The sequence below is a fragment of the Heptranchias perlo genome, chromosome 12 (assembly GCF_035084215.1).
Source record: "Heptranchias perlo isolate sHepPer1 chromosome 12, sHepPer1.hap1, whole genome shotgun sequence".
NCBI classification, from domain to species: Eukaryota; Metazoa; Chordata; class Chondrichthyes; order Hexanchiformes; family Hexanchidae; genus Heptranchias; species Heptranchias perlo.
In genome coordinates, this window is record NC_090336.1 from 19,922,776 (window position 1) to 19,941,359 (window position 18,584).

The 18,584-nt window shown below is 45.6% G+C and overlaps 1 protein-coding gene across 3 annotated transcripts in view; it reads right to left on the reverse strand.

Moving 5' to 3' along the window:
* Positions 1 to 18,584, reverse strand: part of LOC137327858 (von Willebrand factor C and EGF domain-containing protein-like) — a 351,658-nt gene that overhangs the window by 263,281 nt on the left and 69,793 nt on the right. For all 3 annotated transcript variants that reach the window (XM_067993723.1, XM_067993724.1, XM_067993725.1), the window contains exons 2-4: positions 16,067 to 16,161; positions 13,855 to 13,944; positions 13,489 to 13,548 (exon numbers count right to left, since the gene is read on the reverse strand). In XM_067993723.1, coding sequence (XP_067849824.1) covers positions 13,489 to 13,548; positions 13,855 to 13,944; positions 16,067 to 16,161 — 245 coding nt within the window. The remainder of the gene's footprint in view (positions 1 to 13,488; positions 13,549 to 13,854; positions 13,945 to 16,066; positions 16,162 to 18,584) is intronic.

Here is an 18,584-nt window from a genome sequence, read left to right on the forward strand (position 1 = left end):
ATTCATAAATCAACACTAAACCAGGCCATTCATTCATACACCAACACGAAACCAGTTCGTTCATCCATACACCAATGCAAAACCAGATTGATCATTCATACACCAACACTAAACCACTTCGTTCATTCATACACCAACACTAAACCAGGTTGTTCATTCATACACCAAAACTAATCCACAACATTCATTCTTAAATCAACACTAAACCAGGTCGTTCATTCTTACACCAACTCTAAACCAGGTCTTCCAATACTAAACCAGATTCTTCATCCATACGCCAACATTAAACCAGGTAGCTCATTCATACACCAAACACTAAACCAGATTGTTCATCCATACACCAACACTAAACAAGGATGTTTATTCATTCACCAACACTAAACCAGATTCTTCATTCATACACCAACTCGAAACCAGGCAGTTCATTCACACACCAACACTAAACCAAGTCGTTCATTCATGCACCAATAGTAAACCAGGTTGTTTATTCATAGACCGACACTAAAACAGGTCCTATATAGGGTACGGTAGCATAATGGTTATTTTACTGGACTAGTAATCCAGAGTCATGAGTTCAAATCCTGCCATGGCAGCTGGAGAATTTAAATTCAATTCATTACATAAAAATCTGGAACAAAAAAAAACTAGTATCAGTAATGGTGGCCATGAAACTACTGGATTGTCGTAAAAACCCATCTGGTTCACTAATGTCCTTTAGGGAAGGAAACCTGCCGTCCTTAACCGATCTGGCCTATATGTGACTCCAGACCCACAGCAATGTGGTTGATTCTTAATCGCCCTCTGAAATGGCCGAGCAAGCCACTCAGTTGTAAAATCTCGCTAAAAAAAGTCACAATAAGAATAAAACCGGATGGACCACTCGGCATCGGACCACTAGGCACCGGACACGACAAAGGCAAACCAAGCCCAGTCGACTCTGCAAAGTCCTCCTCACGAACATCTGGGGACTTGTGCCAAAATTGGGAGAGCTGTCCCACAGACTAGTCAAGCAACAGCCTGACATAGCCATACTCACAGAATCATACATTTCAGCCAACGTCCCAGACTCTTCCATCACCATCCCTGGGTATGTCCTGTCCCACCAGCAGGACAGAACCACCAGAGATGGCGGTACAGTGATATACAGTCAGGAGGGAGTGGCCCAAGGAGTCCTCAACATTGACTCTGGACCCCATGAAATCTCATGGCATCAGGTCAAACATGGGCAAGGAAACCTCCTGCTGATTACCATCTACCGCCCTCCCTCAGCTGATGTATCAGTACTCCTCCATGTTGAGCACCACTTATAGAATCATAGAATCATAGAAGTTTACAACATGGAAACAGGCCCTTCGGCCCAACATGTCCATGTCGCCCAGTTTATACCACTAAGTTAGTCCCAATTGCCTGCACTTGGCCCATATCCCTCTAAACCCATCTTACCCATGTAACTGTCCAAATGCTTTTTAAAAGACAAAATTGTACCCGCCTCTACTACTGCCTCTGGCAGCTCGTTCCAGACACTCACCACCCTTTGAGTGAAAAAATTGCCCCTCTGGACCCTTTTGTATCTCTCCCCTCTCACCTTAAATCTATGCCCCCTCGTTATAGACTCCCCTACCTTTGGGAAAAGATTTTGACTATCGACCTTATCTATGCCCCTCATTATTTTATAGACTTCTATAAGATCACCCCGAAACCTCCTACTCTCCAGGGAAAAAAGTCTCAGCCTATCCAACCTCTTCCTATAAGTCAAACCATCAAGTCCCGGTAGCATCCTAGTAAATCTTTTCTGCACTCTTTCTAGTTTAATAATATCCTTTCTATAATAGGGTGACCAGAACTGTACACAGTATTCCAAGTGTGGCCTAACTAATGTCTTGAACAACTTCAACAAGACATCCCAACTCCTGCATTCAATGTTCTGACCAATGAAACCAAGCATGCCGAATGCCTTCTTCACCACCCTATCCACCTGTGACTCCACTTTCAAGGAGCTATGAACCTGTACTCCTAGATCTCTTTGTTCTATAACTCTCCCCAACGCCCGACCATTAACGGAGTATGTCCTGGCCCGATTTGATCTACCAAAATGCATCAACTCACATTTATCTAAATTAAACTCCATCTGCCATTCATCGGCCCACTGGCCCAATTGATCAAGATCCCGTTTCAATCCTAGATAACCTTCTTCACTGTCCACAATGCCACCAATCTTGGTGTCATCTGCAAACTTACTAACCATGCCTCCTAAATTCTCATCCAAATCATTAATATAAATAACAAATAACAGTGGACCCAGCACCGATCCCTGAGGCACACCGCTGGTCACAGGCCTCCAGTTTGAAAAACAACCCTCTACAACCACCCTCTGTCTTCTGCCGTCAATCCAATTTTGTATCCAATTGGCTACCTCACCTTGGATCCCGTGAGATTTAACCTTATGTAACAACCTACCATGCGGTACCTTGTCAAAGGCTTTGCTAAAGTCCATGTAGACCACGTCTACTGCACAGCCCTCATCTATCTTCTTGGTTACCCCTTCAAAAAACTGAATCAAATTTGTGAGACATGATTTTCCTCTCACAAAACCATGCTGACTGTTCCTAATCAGCACTGAGGGTAGCAAGGACACAGAATGTACTCTGAGTGGGGGACTTCAATGTCCATCACCAAGAGTGGCTCGGTAGCACCACTACTGACTGAGCTGCCCGAGTCCTGAAGGACATAGCTACCAGACTGGGCCTGCGGCAGGTGATGAGCGAATCAAACGAGGGCAAAACCTGCTTGAACTCGTCCTCACCAATCTACCTGTCGCAGATGCATCTGTCCATGACAGTATTGTTAGGAGTGACCACCGCACAAAGCCCTCAGACTGATATCACCATCCAACGTGTTATGTGGCACTACCACCATGCTAAATGGGATAGATTTAGAACACATCGAGCAGCTCAAAACTCATCCATGAGGTGCTGTGGGCCATCAGCAGCAGCAGAATTGTATTCCAGCACAATCTGTAACCTCAAGGACTGGCATATTCCTCACTCTACCATTACCAACAAGCCAGGGGATCAACCCTGGTTCAATGAGGAGTGTAGAAGAGCATGCCAGGAGCAGCACCAGGCATACCTAAAAATGAAGTGCCAAACTGGTGAAGCTACAACACAGGACTACAAGCATGCTAAACAGCGGAAGCAACATGCAAAAGACAGAGCTAAGCGATTCCACAACCAACGGATCAGATCAAAGCTCTGCAGTCCTGCCAGATCCAGTCGTGAATGGTGGTGGACAATTAAACAACTAACGGAAGGAGGAGGCTCTGTAAACATCCCCATCCTCAATGATGGCAGAGTCTAGCACGTGAGTGAAAAAGACAAGGCTGAAGCGTTTGCAACCATCTTCAACCAGAAGTGCAGAGTGGATGATCCATCTCGGCCTCCTCCCGATATCCCCACCATCACAGAAGCCAGTCTTCAGCCAATTCGATTCACTCCATGTGATATCAAGAAACGGCTGAGTGCACTGGAGACAGCAAAGGCTATGGGCCCTGACAACATCTCGGCTGTAGTGCTGAGGACTTGTGCTCCAGAACTAGCCGCACCTCCAACCAAACTGTTCCAGTACAGCTACAACACTGGCATCTACCCGGCAATGTGGAAAATTGCCCAGGTATGTCCTGTCCACAAAAAGCAGGACAAATCCAATCCGGCCAATTACTGCCCCATCAGTCCACTCTCAATCATCAGCAAAGTGATGGAAGGTGTCGTCGACAGTGCTGTCAAGCGGCACTTACTCATCAATAACCTGCTCACCGATGCTCATTTCAGGTTCCGCCAGGACCACTCGGCTCCAGACCTCATTAAAGCCTTGGTCCAAACATGGACAAAAGAGCAGAATTCCAGAGGTGAGGTGAGAGTGACTGCCCTTGACATCAAGGCAGCATTTGACCGAGTGTGGCACCAAGGAGCCCTAGTAAAATTGAAATCAATGGGAATCAGGGGGAAAACTCTCCAGTGGCTGGAGTCATACCAAGCACAAATGAAGATGGTAGTGGCTGTTGGAGGCCAATCATCTCAGCCCCAGGATATTGCTGCAGGAGTTCCTCAGGGCAGTGTCCTAGGCCCAACCATTTTCAGCTGCTTCATCAATGACCTTCCCTCCATCATAAGGTCAGAAATGGGGATGTTCGCTGATGACTGCACAGTGTTCAGTTCCATTCGCAACCCCTCAGATAATGAAGCAGTCCGAGCCTGCATGCAGCAAGACCTGGACGACATCCAGGCTTGGGCTGATAAGTGGCAAGTAACATTCGCACCTGACAAGTGCCAGGCAATGGTCATCTCCAACAAGAGAGTATCTAACCACCTTCCCATGACATTCAACGGCATTACCATCACCGAATCCCCCACCATCAACATCCTGGGGGTCACCATTAACCAGAAACTTAACTGGACCAGCCACATAAATACTGTGGCTGCAAGAGCAGGTCAGAGGCTGGGTATTCTGCGGCGAGTGACTCACCTCCTGACTCCCCAAAGCCTTTCCACCATCCACAAGGCACAAGTCCGGAGTGTGATGGAATACTCTCCACTGGCCTGGATAAGTGCAGCTCTAACAACACTCAAGAAGCTCAACACCATCTAGTACAAAGCAGCCCTCTTGAATGGCACCCCATCCACCACCCTAAACATTCACTCCCTTCACCACCGACGCACAGTGGCTGCAGTGTGTACCATCTACAGGATGCACTGCAGCAACTTGCTAAGGCTTCTTCGACAGCACCTCCCAAACCCACCTAGAAGGACAAGAGCAGCAGGCACATGGGAACAACACCACCTGCACGTTCCCCTCCAAGTCACACACCATCCTGACTTGGAAATATATCGCCGTTCCTTCATTGTCACTGGGTCAAAATCCTGGAACTCCCTCCCGAACAGCACTGTGGGAGAACCTTCACCAAACGGACTGCAGCGGTTCAAGAAGACGGCTCACCACCACCTTCTCAAGGGCAATTAAGGATGGGCAATAAATGCTGGCCTTGCGACGTCCACATCCCATGAACGTGTAAAATAAAATTTATACACCAACATGAAACCAGGTCATTCATTCATAGACCAACACTAAAACAGGTTTCTCATTCATACACCAGCACTAAAACAGGTTTCTCATTCATACACCAGCACTAAAACAGGTTTCTCATTCATACACCAGCACTAAAACAGGTTTCTCATTCATACACCAACACTAAAACAGGTTTCTCATTCATACACCAGCACTAAAACAGGTTTCTCATTTATACACCAACACTAAAACAGGTTTCTCATTCATAGACCAACACTAAAACAGGTTTCTCATTCATAGACCAACACTAAAACAGGTTTCTCATTCATAGACCAACACTAAAACAGGTTTCTCATTCATAGACCAACACTAAAACAGGTTTCTCATTCATACACCAGCATTAAACCAGGTTTTTCATTCGTAAATCAACACTGAACAAGGTCGTTCATTCATATGCCAACACTAATCCAGGACATTCTTGCATAAATCAACACTAAACCGGGTAGTTCATGCAAACACCAATACTAATCTAGGTAGTTCTTTCATACACTAGCACTAATCCAGGTAGTTCATTCATACGGCAACGTTAAAACATTCGGTTCATTCATACGCCAACACTAAACCAGTTTGTGTGCCCATACATGAACATTTAAACTATTTATGCATCCCTGAACTCTAGACTCACCCATTTATTCATACACCAATATTAAGCCAATCTGTTTGCACATATGCAACACTAAATCAGCTTATTTACTCCTACGCACACAACATAATTTTTAACACAGCAATTGAAAACAGGATTTTTATTGTCTAGTTTTTGATGATCAAAATTACTGGGCAACCACAACCAAATCCAAACTGTCCTGTTTAAAACCAGATGGCTGGTTACCCTAGGAACGCAGTTTAGTGGTGCCACACATGTATTAAAAATGAGCCCACTCCACGGAACAGTTGCTGTAATTATGACAAAGCTTCTCACTAACTGGAGCAGTTTAAACAGTAGTGTGTAGATTAAAGGCCCGGCTAGCCATTAATAAAGGAGGTGTCTTTAAATGCACAAGTTATATTTGTTAACAGACTTGAAAGAATTTTTTCCATTGACTGAACTGAGGGCCCTTGCCCCACCCCCAAACAAAGAGTTGCTCAACATTGCTGGTACAATGACAGAGCTGCTAACAGGAGGCCAGCGGAAACGACGTCGCAATGCCCTGCAGATCAAAGTCAGTCACGGTCTATTCCCCCATTCAAATGCTACTTGCTGGGGTGGGTGCTCTGCTGTGCTTGCTGTTGATTGCCAGAAGCTGCGACATGCCAAGGGGAGATGAATGCGTCTACAGGGGCCCCCCGTAGAGAATTCAAGGCCTACATTTATTGGCAGGCCTGCCATTCTTCCGGGGGCCAAATGATGTCTGCAGATGCAGTTTTGTGGCTATTATGGTTCGCAAACCTTGAAGACTAAACGCTTTCAGGAAGAAGGAAACATGGAAGGGGGAGGGTGCAAGATTTGTACAACTTCTTCAAACACAAATGATTTCAACAAGGATGTGGAGATGTTTGAGATCCGAGCATACTGCCATTTAAAATCATTCCCTCTATTAGAATTTCTCCTATCAGTATCCATCAGTCACTGCATGGTCTCTGCGGTTTCCTTCGATCACTAGCCTGCTTTTCGTCCACTTTGCAAAAAGTTAACTATAAGTTTTATTTCCTGAGGTAAAGATGCTTTTTTGCGTCTCTGATAAGTTGATGGCTAAATGTATTCTTGATGTGGTACTGAGCAATACAGACCAGGAAGGTTGCAGGTCCGTGCTGAGCAATTTGATCTCAGTCAGGGTAGGGAGTGCTACAGTTGGCTTCAATGCCACTGGGCTAGGGAAGGAAAAAATCTGCCAGGGTTCCTGCTCCTGATCATTATCCAGTGAGCCATTGGAAAGTACGGGATAGGAACCCAGGCTCGGCTATGATGCCAACACTGACTGCTTAAGCTCACAATGATACCAAGGGCTTAAAGGGTTAAATTATGAGGACAGGTTGTATAAACTTGGCTTGTATTCCTTGAGTTTAGAAGATTGAGGGGTGATTTGATTGAGGTGTATAAAATGTTAAAAGGATTCGATAGGTAGATACAGAGTATTTCTTCTTGTGGGAGAATCAAGAACGAAGGAGCATAATCTTAAAATTAGAGCTAAGCCATTTCGGAGAGAAATCAAGAAACCCTTTTTCACATAAAGGGTAGTTGACATCTGGAATTCTCTCCCCCAAAAGGCTGTGGATGCTGAGACAGGGAATTCAGTTTGGGATAAGGAGGCAGCCATGTTGGAATCAGGCAGCTGGGATTGGACAGAGATGTATAGTTGGGCAGAGAGGCTGTGGGCCAGGGCCTCCCATGTTCACAGGTGCCTGATCTTGGACCTTGAACAGTCCGTGTTTATCTTTGTCCCTTCCTGTGAGCAACAATCACAATCTGCAACTAAATTTGCTGAGAACCAAACAGTCCTGTACCAGGATAAAATCTAAGATAGAAGAACGTGGAAAATACCACATCCACTGGCTTAAGTATCTATTCCCTCCACCACCACATACCGTGGCTGCAGTGAGTACTATCTACAGGATACACCGCAGCAACTTCTTTGGCAGCACCTCCCAACTCGCAAGTTCCACCGCCTACAAGGACAAGGGCAGCAGGTGCAAGAGAACACCATCCCCTCCAAATTCCCCTCCAACTCCCACACCGTCCTGACTTGGGTCAAAATTCTGGAACTCTCTACCTAACAGCGTAGTGGGAACACCCTCACCACACAGACTATAGCAGCTCAAGTAGAAGGCCTACCACCACCTTCTCAAGGGCAACTAGGGATGGGCAATACATGCCGGCCTTGCCAGCAACGCCCACATCCCAAGAATGAATTTTTTTTAAATGATATTCTCCTTAGAAGAGAATTCATTGTCAGATTACTTGTGGGAACTAATATTCTTCTTCTGCAATTCAAAGTTTGGGCAAAAAGTATATGTTACAAGGAGGCTCACACAACTTCAAAAGAGGGTTAAAATATATAATCAGCTGACAGGATGGTTTTTAAAGAAAACTGATTCTTCACCAGGATTTTAACTTAGAAATAATGGACTCCTTATCAAAAATATAGCTTTCAGAATGTCTCCCCATTGCTTCACATGTTTAATTGTACCATTTCCACTGTGGGTACTTGAATCCAGCTCCTCCACACTGTGAGATCGGTAACTTCCCCCAGAAAGAGCCTGTGCAACTGATTGCATCTCTACTAAATTTATTCCAACTCCCTCGCACTGTCAGCCTTAGTAATTGTTCCCAGCTGACTGTATGCCAGATGCTGTGAAGCCAACTCTTTCACACAGTCATGCTCAGCATCTCCTCCTACACAGTATCACTGAAGACGTGATTAGTATATTCTATTGTTCTTATGCTCAAATATTTACCTCCAATTGAGACCCAGAAGGACAACACAGTGATCCCAGCACAGACCCACCCCTGAGTGTACTGGCCTTTGTTCGTCCTGTTGGCTATCTGCTGAAAATGTATGGGACTATTAACCCACGTACTGGGAAGAATGTCCCCCCGTGCAAGTATAGGCACTGCATCCAGGGGAAATCTTTGGGGTAATGAATATTACAGCTCCATTGGGAATGAACCTTTTCATTGGAAATGAAGCTCACAATCAATTGTTCTTCTCAGAAAGCTCACACAGCAAAGATTGCACACACACTCTTATGGGCCTTCTATAGCTATGGGACATAGTTGCTTTCCCTTCACTCAAAGGTCGAATGCAATCCGTGCAAAGATCACACACACACCGGGCAGCTCAGTTTCACAGAGTCACTTATCACACTTGTTCAGGAAGCACGGAGCAAGACAAGTGGTTGAGGTGTCAGAAGAGGCAAATATCCCACTTCCTGAACCCACACACCCTGGTAATTGTCACTTACTATCATACGTAACAGATGAAGAGAAGATGATCTAAGTTGTGAAATGGGTTTCCAAAACATTCCCGAGATTCCAGAATCAGCTGGTCTTGCCAATCATCTGTGGGATTTACCCAGGATGCGTGGTGGACAACTCAATACCCTCCATGTGCACAATGGATGGGTTGCTTTCCTTGCTATGACATTCCCAGACCTCATATTCTAGGCAGGATCACCTATTTGCAATTATCTTTGTTGGCCGTTAATGCTTTTTTCCAACCATTTCTTTTTCCGAAACATTTACTGTCCCTACTAGGAGTCAATTCCACATCTCCACACCTGTAAAGCAGAAAACTACATCAGAAATAGTCATCCCTAAAAGAGATGTGACTCTACACTTTAGAGAAACGTTTAGAGGTGATTTGATTGAGGTTTATAAGATGATGAAGGGAATAGATTGTGTTCAAGTGGACAGTTTGTTCCAATTAAATAGGTTAGGGAGGACCAGAGGTCAAATTTTAAGTTGTACAAGGCCAGATCGAGGTTAGATGTCAGGAGTGGTTCATTTCCCAGAGAACAGTGGACCTCTGGAATAGGCTGCCGGCTCGCATGGTGGATGCTGATTCGCTGAATTCCTTCAAGCGAGAGCTGGACATGTTTCCGGTTGGGGGAGATCACCTCGTACAAAAGGTAGGTACTGCACAGAATTATCAGGGCCAGAGTGATCTGCTGGACTCGTTTCGATCACTTAAGTGAGTTGGAGAGGAATTTCCCAGATTTTTTTCCCCAAATTGGCATGGGTTTTAATCTTTTATTTGCCTCTCCCAGGAGACCACATGGTTTTGGGTGGGGTGCAGAGTCTATATATTGTGATGCACAAGGCATCGCAGTTGTGTGGGACAGGCTGGATGGACCAGAGGGTCTTTTCCTATCCGTCATTGTTCGTATATTCGTGTGACCAAATCAACCAAGTAGATTCTATGGGGCTGACTTGGATTAAAATGAAGAGAGCTCACTGATTCAGTACTTTAATTGCAACCGAGCATTAATTGAAAACAAATTTAAACACACACAACTAGTGTTTGTCCAAATATGCAACAGACCGTGCAGAAAATGTCTTGTGCATAATTGACTCAAATTTTTTGTTTGTAAAAGCAACAAAGCACAACTGAATAGTCAGACCCCAGGGATCCCCAAATGCACACAAACTCCCAGATCTCATTCCTCACTCACATTACGTTACTCTAGTACACTTAACCCGTATGCCTGTTACAATTGCCCTGTGCTCAGTCTAAAAGTACTCACAAACCTTTCTATGAGGAGGCGGGATGCTCTTTATGCCTCTAACCTTCACCCGGAAATGTTCCTTCTCTCACACCCTTGTAGGTATTCAGGTAAAAAGAATCCTCCCATCTAACGTAGCCGACTGTTGGATGTACGTGTATCACATCCACTACAGGTTACATCCCAACACTTGGGTCTTACTGCAAATCGTCTTAACGATTACGACCTCTTACTCCTTACCAGGAGAAAAAGTTCCAAAAAACCAGAGAGATGTAAGATAGATGGTGAGCCCCCAAACCTCAGACCTCTTGTCCCCTATGAGGAAGAATCCGTCGAAATCCTCGGCAGATAATCCATAGACAGTGCCGATGGCGGAGAACTAGGGTGACAGTTGCTAGGGTAGCGTTCGGTGTCATCAACCATCCCAGCATTTCGTTTCCTTCCCTTCCTATCTCGCTTTAACTCAGATGCATCCTGTCATTGAGATGGTGCCTAGATTCAGCACCAAATTAAGGCTAAGGGGACAAACTTCCCACACTGACACCACGGAGAAGCACTGTGGCAAAAAGCAGAAGGTGAAAACAGACAGACACACACACACACACACATACACACACACACAACCTTTGGAGATTAAAATATGGTTGCAGTACAATTCTGTCTGTACAGAGAGTGTTCTTGACAAAGGTTTGAGAGCTGGCCTAATTAGGTGGCAAGAATGGCAGACTTGGGAATACTGTTGAAAAGGAAAGACACTGTAGAGAAAGGAACTGTGTGAAGGGCACGGGGAGGATGTGGAGAGGAATTCCCAGTGGAAAAGGTGTTTTAGCACTATGATAGCAGGAGTACAAAAACAGGAGCATCACAGCATTTGCCATAAAGGCTCTTCAAAGATCTCAATTGCACCAAGATAAAAACTAAAAAAACAACATAAGCTTTAGTAAAGGTCAGGCAACGTTACACTCTCAGTACCAGTCTCTGTAAACTGATATCATATGGAGATCAGTGCCTGATTTTAACCCCCAGCGGAAGTCAGTTAATTTAAAACCCAACCGGCGGCAGCATGAGGCCACACCAATTTTAACTGCTGGGCCTCATTACCATGCTGCCATTCCATTTCCCGCCCATTCCAGGCAGGAAGCAGTTACCAGCCTCGCAAAAATCAGGCAGACTGTGGTCGCCCGCCGGCATGTGGATGTGGGTAGGTATGGGCTGGTGGGGGGGGGGGTTCCGGAAGGGTCTTGCCAGAGGGAATAGTGGGGGGGGGGGGCGGCACATCTGGGGCAGAGGAGGCCTAAACTTCCTGCTCCTCGGCCCCACAAAGTAAAGTAAAAAACCTACCTGTCAGAACCTCTTCATGTCCCAATTCTCTTCAGACCTGCTTCAAGCAGGGGGGAGAACCACAGCAGTTTCCCCGCTCAGGCCTGAGTTAAAAGATCAGATTGTCATCATCAGACCCTGATCTGCATATGTCAATTAGGACACTGCCGGCTTCAGGCAGCTACATTTGCTGCCTGCTCAGGTGAGCAGGTTAAAAATCAGGCAAGATGGGATCCAGCCGGCTTTTGACGGTTAAGTAACCCAGGGCATTTTCAGTGCCCACACGCCCAGTTTCCGCCAGGTGGGAAGGATTAAAATCCACCCCCCCCCAATGAAGGCATTGTATTGGGGGCCACTGATCCCATTGGTTAGGCACCGGTACTCATTTATCCTTTCCCAGGACTTCAAAACTGTGGAACTCCTTACCTCCCTCAGTCTTCCCTTCGCCCTAAAGTCTAGGATTTTCAAAACAAAAGCTTGGCCTTGCCTAATCACTATTTCTTTCCACATTCACCTTCTCTTCTATCTATTCAGTCTTGTTTCTATCTTGCACAATAGACGTTATCCCTTCGCCCATGTTTCTCAGTAAATCACTTGCCACATGATTAGTCTGCAGCCAGTCAGGTTGAAGGTATCAGCCCACGTATAGAATGAATGGAGTGGTCTACCTTAAGGTTTCAGTTTGGCTCAGTGGTCACACTCCCTTTCTGAGTCAGAAGGCTGAGGCTTCAAGCCCCACTCCAGGAATTGAGCACATATCCTAGGATGAAACCCCAGTACAGTACTAAGGGAATGCTGTATTGTCGGAGGTGCCATCTTTTGGATGTTTGGGTGGACATAAAAGATCCCAAGGCACTATTCAAAGAAAAGTTAGGAATTCTCCTGGTGTCCACCCCAACATTAATCCCTCAACCAATACCACCAAAATAATAAATGCAAGTACTTTCTTGGTTAACTGGTCACTTAACTCATTTGCTGTTTGTGGGACCTTGCTGAGCACAAATTGGCTGCTGCATTTTTCTACTTTACAACAAAAGTTATTGAAAAGTTATTCATTGGTTGTGAATTATTTTAGGACATCCTGAGGATGTGAAAAGCAATATACGTGTGAGTGTATTTTACACATGTGTTTTTTCTCTTTGTGTTGAGCAAAGGCTAACAAAAAGGAAAACTGTTTTCCATAATCTATTACAGAGCTTAAATCAGAACAGAAAAGGATTCCACTCCCTCAATGTGCAGCTGGTGTGCGACCACACGTATCATGCAGGTCAATGCCCGCTATCCTGGCAGCAGTCATGATTCCTTCATCCTGCGGCAATCTTCTGTGCCACCAATATTTCAACCAGCATGGCAAGTCAAAGGCTGGCTACTGGGCGACAAGGGCTGTCCCCTCATGAAGTGGCTCATGACTTTGGTCCGAAACGCAAGTCCACATGCACAGCAGGCCTACAACAAGAGCCATGTTGCCACACGGAACATCATCGAGCACACCACAAGCGTCCTCAAGCAACACTTCCGCTGCCTGGACTGTTCTGGAGGAGCCCTGCAGTACTCAGCTGAGCAGGTATCAAGATTTGTCATTGTATGCTGCATGTTGCACAACCTCACCATTATGAAGGTATCCGACAAGAACCTGAGCTAGAGGCAGAGGAAGAGGAGGAAGAGGCAGAGGAGGAAGTGGAGCAGGAAATGGAGGAAGAGGCAGGGAGGATACACTGTGGTCCATGTACATAACCGTGTCTGGAGCCTTGTCTGGAAGCAGTTGAAGGCCCTGTTGTCCAGTGCTTATGTGGGTCTTCATAACTGTACCACCCCAAATTTGTTATAAATATTTAATTGATACAATTCTACCAGCTTGGACGTAGTGTGAGGTCTATTCTTACTCACCATCGATGTTTGAGTGGTTTAGTATACTATCACTGAGAAGATGACTGGACATTCCATCATCTGAAATTAAAAGAACAAACAGGAAAATGTTCATCGAATCCCAAACCGAGCACTCAGGCCTGTCCCTCCAATATCTAAAAGTTTCATAAAAGTCTAAATTAACAAGAAATTCCCCCATGGTGAGTACCCCTCTCGAGGCTGTGGCATTGGACAGAACAAGTGGACCTCTCACCTTTAAGTAAACCAACGATAATGTGTCTGCCGCTCAGAAAAATGTCCACACTCCACCCTCCTATCTGCGGTGAAACCAAAACCAGACTCTACAGTTATATTATCACAAAAGCAGCTGATAGCTGCCATGGTTACCTGAGCAGGAGATTCCTTGTTGTCCACCACTGCAGAAACAGAGGTTGGGTGCGACGCAGTAACCGTTCCCACATCCGAAGGAACAAACAGCTATAAACAAAGCAAGATAGTCATGGTTAACGTGCAGCACTCACTCAGAGAAAAAGTCTGCACTAACCCACAGCATTTCGACCTTGAAACAATCTGCAAACAATTAATAATTAGTTTCTTTTCTTTTAGTTCAGAAAACTTCCACTTTTTCCCCATTGCCAGATTTGGCCGAGCCACTTCATCACTGCATCGTAATCAGTGGCAAGCAATGTGCTTCAGTGCCTCTGCCAACACCACTCTGAGCCACTGGGCCAGAGACATGCATCAGTGGTCCTGGGAATACTTTCCCACAGGGCCAGAAATGTGCAGCAGCGGTCCTGGGAATACTTTCCCACAGGGCCAGAAATGTACAGCAGTGATCCTGGGAATACTTTCCCACAGGGCCAGAAATGTACAGCAGTGGTCCTGGGAATACTTTCCCACAGGGCCAGAAATGTACAGCAGTGGTCCTGGGAATACTTTCCCACAGGGCCAGAAATGTACAGCAGTGGTCCTGGGAATACTTTCCCACAGGGCCAGAAATGTACAGTAGCAGTCCTGGGAATACTTTCCTACAGGGCGAGATGTGCAGCTGTGGCCTTGGGGAATACTTTCCCATTGGGCTGCGGATGTACAGCAGCCAACCTGGGGATATCTCCCTACAGCCTCCAAAACCTGACCCTGATTGTTGCTTCTCTGAACTCTGCATTGAGTGCCTGAACATAGCATGAGGGGTGGGAGAGAATAACAGACACAAGGCCCATAGGTCACTGCTCTGCAACTTAAGTGCTCCAGCACACCTTACCTCAGTCAGTGTATCCATAATCTTCCTATTATGTCAGCAGCTTATTGAATGGTTAGATTTCTTCAGTCACTCCACACTATAAACCACACACGTGCAGCTATGAGGGAACCGTGCATGACTCGCACGTGGATTCTCCCTCCCACCTGCTTCATGTGTCTGTCTTCATGCCACAACCTCCATGTGCTCAATGCTAATCCTCAGTCTGCTTTGTGTTTCTCTCCACTCGCCAGCCGCACCTGTATGTCTGTCTCCAATCTCCAGCCCATTGCGAGTCTCTGTCTCCATGTTGCTGCCCCCGCTCCCCGATTCACTCCATCGATGTGAGTTCTCCTTTCCCAAGTTTCACTTTGTTTCCCTATTCTGCCGCTGCTCCCCCTTCCAATTCTACACAGTCAATATGATGGTTCTGTGTTGCCCCCATTCTCCCTTTACAGCAAAAAGTCTCGGCTCATACTGCAGGGATTCAGGGGTTGGCGAAGGGGAGTCTGACACTGAAATAGCCGGGGGAATTAGACACTGAATCATGGAGAATCAGACACTGACACTTCAGGGGTGGGTGGAGTGAATCAAGACTGAGATGCTGCTACACCAGTGGGGAAGGGAGGAAAGAATCAGAGGTGTATACACTGAGAAGCACAGAGGAAACAGAGGCTGATGCACTCGAATGGGAGGCAAAGGAGGCTGATACATGGGGAGGGGCAGGTAGTGAATCAGAGGCTGGTGGGACGGGGATCAGAGGCTGGCAGACTAGGGACGTGTGGATATTGGGTGAGGATAGGACCTGCTTTGGATGTGATGCCCTCAGAGTTGAACAGACTTCTGACACTCATTGTCTAGGCTCACACATGAGGAATTGGCACTTGGAGGGCATCCAGTGTCCGTCTATGCATACCCCAAACAGAGTCAGCACCTTCAGGAAATGGGGAGGTGGGGGGGGTGGCGGTGGGGGATAGAAGCAATGGTTGTGGCAATGTATTCCCATCTGGATGGCACAGAGCAGCAGGACATAGGTTAGAGCCGGCAATACGCCACACCACATTCCCAGTCTCAGGCCGGGAGGAGTCTGGCCACTGGCAGGCAAAACTGATGCTTGTGCCACCAGAGAATGCCCTCACCTGCCTCTCACACAGGTACACTGCAGTACAGATACACACTGAGAGAATGTCTGAACAAAACAAAGACCGTGGACTGCCAAAGTGTGGCACAGCAGCACAGATTTTGGAGCAGGCTGACACGGGGAGCTAAATCTGCTTAAACACTCATCATCAAGGAGATAAGATCCCTTTAAAAACAAACCCGCACTGAAGCATTTGCTCTCAGCATCTTATTGTAACTTACGTATTATACACTGTCCACTACCCAGTGTTGCGATCCACCCCAGGCAACATCCATTCCCAAACCGCGACTGGCATACGTGAGGACCTTGGCGATACCTGCAGACAAAAGACAGAAAGAAATGTCTCAGAGAGATCTTGCTCGGTATAGGAGAAGAACGAAAGAATTTGCACTTGCGTGCATATAGCACCTTTCACAACCTCGTGTCATCCCAAAGCACCTCACATCCAAAGAAGAACTTTTGAAGTGTAGTCACTGTTGTTTTGTGGGCAAACACAGAAGCCAATTTGCACACAGCAAGGTTCCCACAGACAGATAAATGAGATAAATGACCAGTTAATCTGTTTTGGCTGAGGGATAGTAGTTATGAAACCACACAAGTGGTCTGTGGTTGCTTCACTAACACAAAGGTCAATAAGATGCCTCTTCAGACCATCATCTAATTTTAACCATTAGCAGTCTGTAGCAATCCGTGGCTCAGTGGTAGCAATCTCACCTCTGAGTTGGTTCAAGCCCCACTCCAGAGACGAGCACAAAATCTTGGCTAAAACCAGTGCAGTGCTGAGGGAGAGCTGCACTGTCAGAGGTGCTGTCTTTCAGATGGGATGTTAAACCGAAGCCCCGTCTGCCCACTCAGGTGGACCTAAAGATCCCATGGCACTATTTTGAAGAAGAGCAGGGGAGTTCTCCCGGCGTCCTGGCCAATGTTTATCCCTCAACCAATACATAAAACAAATTGTCTGGTCATTATCTCATTGCTGTCAGTGAGATCTTGCTGTGTGCAAATTGGCTGCTGCGTTTCCTACAGTACAACAGTGACTACACTTCAAAAGTGCTTAATTGGCTGTAAAGCACTTTGGAGCGTCCAGAGGATGTGAAAGGCACTATAGAAATGCAAGTTTGTTCTTTCTTTCTTTTCATACACGACTACAGGGTCAACATTCACTTCAACATCTATTGTTGTCTGTCTTGTGATCCTGAATTTTTTAACGTTATCGCAAAAGAAATGCCTAAGTACTGATCACTGTGCGCATGCAACTTAGCTGAATAAATTTAAGAGGAAGCATTTCTTTCACAAGATTACAGCAGCCACATTCAAACTCACTGACCCTCTAAATTCTGGCCAGGTGCTTATCAAATAAATGACATGACCTCTGGGTCGATGTACCCTTTGCTGTACACACACGCAGGTTTGTAGTATAGTCCATATTGCCCATTTCACAATATTGAAATTTTTTTTTTCTGTTTCTCAGTTTATCAGTCTGAGTTAGCACTGCTTCACGACCGACAGGAGTCACGTTAATATTTCCCTGTATCAACACAGCAGCACCACTAAACACTGAATCTTTCAACTGCTGTAATTGTTCTCCAAGTTTGACTTCCTACTGGAATTTTACATCTCTCCTTACCAGCTATGGCAGTAGGTCTGTGATTGTAGTGAGGTTAGGTATAACGTGTGAACACTGCATGACCATCACTAATAGACTTCTCTTTTAAATGGCAGTTTGCAGTGGAGCTGCCTTCTGAATAGCTTCCATTTCCTTCAAATATTCAGAGTCAGCTTGGTTCAGTGGTAACACTCTCGCCTCTGAGTCATGGGTTCAAGACCCACTCAAGAGACGAGCACATAATCTAGGTTGACACTTCCAGTGAAGTACTGAGAAATGCTGCATTGTCAAAGGTGCAATTTTTCAGATGAGATGTTAAACTGAGGTCTTGTCTACCTGCGAAGATAGATTTACACGATCCCATGGTACTATCTGAAGAACTGTAGGGGAGTTCTGCCAATGTCCTGGGCAACATTTATCCCTCAACCAATACCAAACAACAGATTAACTGGTCATTATCTTATTGCTATTTGTGAAACATCGCTGTGTGCAAAATGACTTCCTACATAACAACAGCACTTCAAATGTAATTCATTGGCTGCGAAGTACTTTGAGACATCTTGAGGACCAAATGAACAATAAATTCACACCTATTTAAGAGTATGCATGGCACCTTTTTTCCCATTCTTTTCATCAAGGTTCTTAATGGAGCATTGTATTCCAGATGGCTTGGTGCATGAGCCAACATATCACACAACACATTCAACACCCAGGTATACATTCTGTTGCATAACTTTCTGAAATGTCACTGCCACAGGCAAGATCCTCAATTTCCATCTTCTGTATCATTTGAGATTGATTCGAGTGGGGAATCTTGTGATATAACTGCTTCCTAGTCTTATTTCAAACTGATCTAATTTTAATCTAGATTTCCAATCCAATTTGGAGAGCACACATAATCCATTTAGTTAGGAATATAGAAACTGGAGTAGGCCATTCAGCCCCTTGAGCCTACTCTGCCATTCTATTAGATCACGGCTGATCTGTACCTCAACTCCATTTACCCACTTTGGCTCCATATCCCTTGATATCCTTACCTAACAAAATCTATTGATCTCAGACTTGAAAGCTCCAATTGATCCAGCATTCACAGCCTTTCGGAGAACAGAATTCCAGATTTCCACTACCCTTTG